At 38.1% G+C, this 3,866-nt stretch overlaps 1 protein-coding gene across 1 annotated transcript in view; it reads left to right on the plus strand.

Annotated features, from left to right (window-relative positions):
* GAN (gigaxonin) overlaps positions 1-3,866 on the plus strand; it is a 28,477-nt gene that overhangs the window by 4,741 nt on the left and 19,870 nt on the right. Inside the window, exons 3-4 of the mRNA XM_006754475.2 lie at positions 1,646-1,996; positions 3,663-3,860. Coding sequence (XP_006754538.1) covers positions 1,646-1,996; positions 3,663-3,860 — 549 coding nt within the window. The remainder of the gene's footprint in view (positions 1-1,645; positions 1,997-3,662; positions 3,861-3,866) is intronic.

Raw genomic sequence — 3,866 nt, forward strand, 5'->3', positions numbered from 1 at the left:
GCGCGCGAGCCACATACGGCTCTTTGGCCCCTTGAGTGTGGCTCTTCCACAAAATACCGACTTCTGCGCATAGGCCACGAAGTTTCGATCGCACTGTACATGCGCGCCTGCACATGGTATTTTGTGGAAGAGCCACACTCAAGGGGCCAAAGAGCTGCATGTGGCTCGTGAGCCACAGTTTGCCGACCACTGGTCTAGTCAAACTCAGTGATTGTCATCCTTTTTTGAAGTTTTTGGTTTAGTTTCATGACGTTATCTCCGTTTCTCTAAACACTAGGTGGTGGGTGTGTGGATGTAAGGTTATGTGTTGTATGATTGTTAAAAATAAATGAATTTAAATTAATTTTAGGGCAGCCCTTATAATCCTGGAGAAAACCAGGCTCTTATCTAACTTGTAAAATTGATTCAGCAGCAGTTGTAACAAGTTGTGAGCCAGTAAGAGCTTACTCATGTTAAGGCTTAGGTTTGAAACCTGAAGTCTTATTTACAGATTTTGTTCCCAATTTAAATTAATTGTGGTTTTAAAATCATAGTTACAAGGTAAGTTATAGCAAACTCCTGATATGGCAGTTTAGTTTTACTGAAATAGAATTCAGTGGGGTTTTTTGTTTTTGTTTTTGTTTACATGCCTACATTTGAATAGTCTACAGCTATCCACTGTCTTGTGGCTAAATTTAATGTTATGTAAACGGGAAATTTCTCCATACTTGTAGCTTACCCCATACACTTCTTCCTATTTTTGTTGCTTGTTTTCCAAGGTGGTTGGCAATTATACATTTTTTAAAATCTGTGGTACAAATGTGTAAAATGTAGTAAAGTGTTTCTTGCTGTTCTGTACTCTGAACCTTCTCCTCCCATTTCCAAATGGAGGATAAATACCATTCTTGGGACCACTTGTGATCATGGCAATATCTTAGAGGCCTATTTCTTTACATTGCCTTACTGTTGAATAGAAAAACTGTCAAGTGGGTGGAGGAAGAAGCATCAGTCAGAAAACTAAGAAAATTAAGGATAAGTAAATGTTCAAAATTATTATTAAAGTCTTATAAAAGGAATTCTTTCCAGAAAGTAGCTTTGGGGCCAAATTGTATCTGTTTTACCAAGCCGAGTACAGTGTTTGGTGTTTAGACAAGGCTTCTAAGGCAGTATGGAGCCCCTTTCTTCAAGCGGCTTACATTCAGCTTGCATACTATTTGGCAAAGGCATGAACTTAATATATTGGAGGCAACATTTCCCATAGCCCTGGTGCTACTATTTAAAGAAATCACCTTCAGTTTACCATAGAATACAGAACTTTCAATTTCCTAACCATTGCAATCATTTAAGGTTTTTCTCTAAATTGAGTATAGAAGTAAGCCAACTGGACAGCTCACCTTGAAGAGTTATTGTTACTTAACATTGGTAAAGCAAGGGACATGGTAGGAAAAGTTAACCAGCCACCCACTGCTTATGTTATTGAAAGGTTCCTTAGCGAACTCAAACTCTTCTTGGATAAAAGTAAAATGTTAGACCATATGAAATTGCCAATATTTTATCATCTTTGACCTACAAAAATGGAGCTTTCATGTGGTTCAGCCTAATAGATTCGTGGTTTGGGTTTTAAATATATACATTCAAATGTAAAATATTTATGAAATTCTGACAGATCCGGCTAAATGAAGATACCATCCAAGATGTTGTCCAGGCAGCGGACCTGCTCCTGCTGACGGATCTTAAGACTCTGTGCTGCGAGTTTTTAGAAGGCTGCATTGCTGCTGAGAACTGCATCGGGATCCGTGACTTTGCACTTCACTACTGCCTGCACCACGTGCATTACCTTGCCACGGAATACCTGGAGACTCACTTTCGAGATGTCAGCAGCACAGAAGAATTCCTAGAACTGAGTCCTCAGAAGCTTAAGGAAGTGATTTCTCTTGAGAAGCTAAACGTTGGCAATGAAAGATACGTATTTGAGGCAGTAATTCGATGGATAGCACATGATACAGAAATGAGAAAGGTACTTGTAGTTTATAATGTCTAACTTTGCCTTTTTACTTATTTCATTGATTTAGTTACTTTTAATCCAAATTATCGATGTCTTTCTCCTTCAACGTGAAAGACTTTCAAAGTTACGTTCTAAAAGATCTCTGTAAAGCATCTTTCCATAGGATCATTAAAGCGGTTGGTGTTTCTCTGTATGTTGTTCTTTATGGGAAAATGCATTTCCAGGTTAAGCTGGAGATTATCGAAATGCAGTGTCCCCAGACTCACTTTCATCACCCTAAATCATTGGCTAACCTCTTCAGCAACTCTGATGCAGGCAGCAGGGCAAGGAGGGCACTGGGAGCTCTGGCACAGGAGGGAGGGCTGTGGGCTCTCCCTGGAGTGATTGACACCACTGGGGAGAAAGCAGGAGAGCACTCTGAAGTTTTCATGATAATGCAGGTCCAAATAGGAAGGCTCTGGGAGTGAGCCTGGGAAGGAAAGGTCTTCAAGAATATCAGACTTTAGATCCAAATTGTTTTTGCACTGGGGGAGGAGCAAAATCACAGGGCTTTAAGTCCAGTACTTACAAATTAGATGCTAGCTTCAATTACTATACTTACAATGAAAACTACTTTAGGTTTTAGAGTAGTTTTCAAATGTACAATTGCATTATTAATTTAAGTTCTTGATAACCATTGACTTATGTTTTAATGATTATTGTATAATTATGTAAATTCTGTAGGCCTATGAGAGTGTCCAGAAACTATGCTTGTAGACTCAGCATAGTTATACAGTTGATGTTCTGTTTTCCACATTAGTTGCGTTAAGTTAGGAAAGGAGATAGAACATTTTCCAGCTTGTGCCATTCACTGAGTCCACTATCAGTAGTTTCTCCCTTACCCTCTTCTTGCCGGAAAGTGATGAGGATGCTAAGGTCAACTGACTGCTGGGGAAACAAGAGGCAGTTTTTCATCCTTTGGTTAATCTGAACATGATGCTCTAAAAACTGTTGCCTTTTAGTACTCAGGGTATAGAAGAGTATACCTTAAAATGACTATTTCAAAACCAAGAAAGACTATCATTAAAGAGTTTCACCTTATGTGTGTAGAATGCTATAATCATTTGGTTCAAATTTAATGATGGATCATGAAAAATATATAATTCATATTTACATATTAGATACGTTTAACAATAGTTACTTAAGAAATAATTATATAGTACTCAGGATTTTTTTTAAACTTTGTCTTTTCTAATTTTTTCATATAATAATAATGTTGAACATTTTCACTAACTGGTTTACCATATTGTATCAAGCTATTACTGTATATAATACTTCTATAAACATGATTTAATTCACAGCACATTCAAGCAAATTGTAGCAGAGTTCTTGCAAGTTTTCTTACTGCTATGGGAATCCTATAGGGTGTAAAGAAAGCTGCTTGAAACGTTAGTGATACATCAAATATAAATATGAATTGATGATTTTTTTAAAATCAAACTTTTTAAAAAATCAAGGCTATGGGAAATAGAAAGGAACAGGGCTGGTAAGCATATTCACAGAGTACTAGCATTTATAACTTGCCCTGTGATAGTCTGTCAACAATTTCAGTGTTCCATGAGTTGGGAAATCCATATTCTAAAAGCTATGTATCACATTCTCCATTTTTCCTCCCCATCCTCTCTACCCTCTTCTGCAGGTCCACATGAAGGACGTGATGTCAGCACTGTGGGTTTCAGGATTAGACTCCAGCTACTTACGGGAACAGATGCTGAATGAACCATTAGTACGAGAAATTGTCAAAGAGTGCAGCAATATACCACTGAGCCAGCCACAGCAAGGAGAGGCAATGCTGGCCAATTTCAAACCCCGGGGCTACTCAGAGTGCATTGTGACCGTTGGT

Source organism: Myotis davidii, unplaced genomic scaffold, assembly GCF_000327345.1.
Source record: "Myotis davidii unplaced genomic scaffold, ASM32734v1 scaffold391, whole genome shotgun sequence".
NCBI classification, from domain to species: Eukaryota; Metazoa; Chordata; class Mammalia; order Chiroptera; family Vespertilionidae; genus Myotis; species Myotis davidii.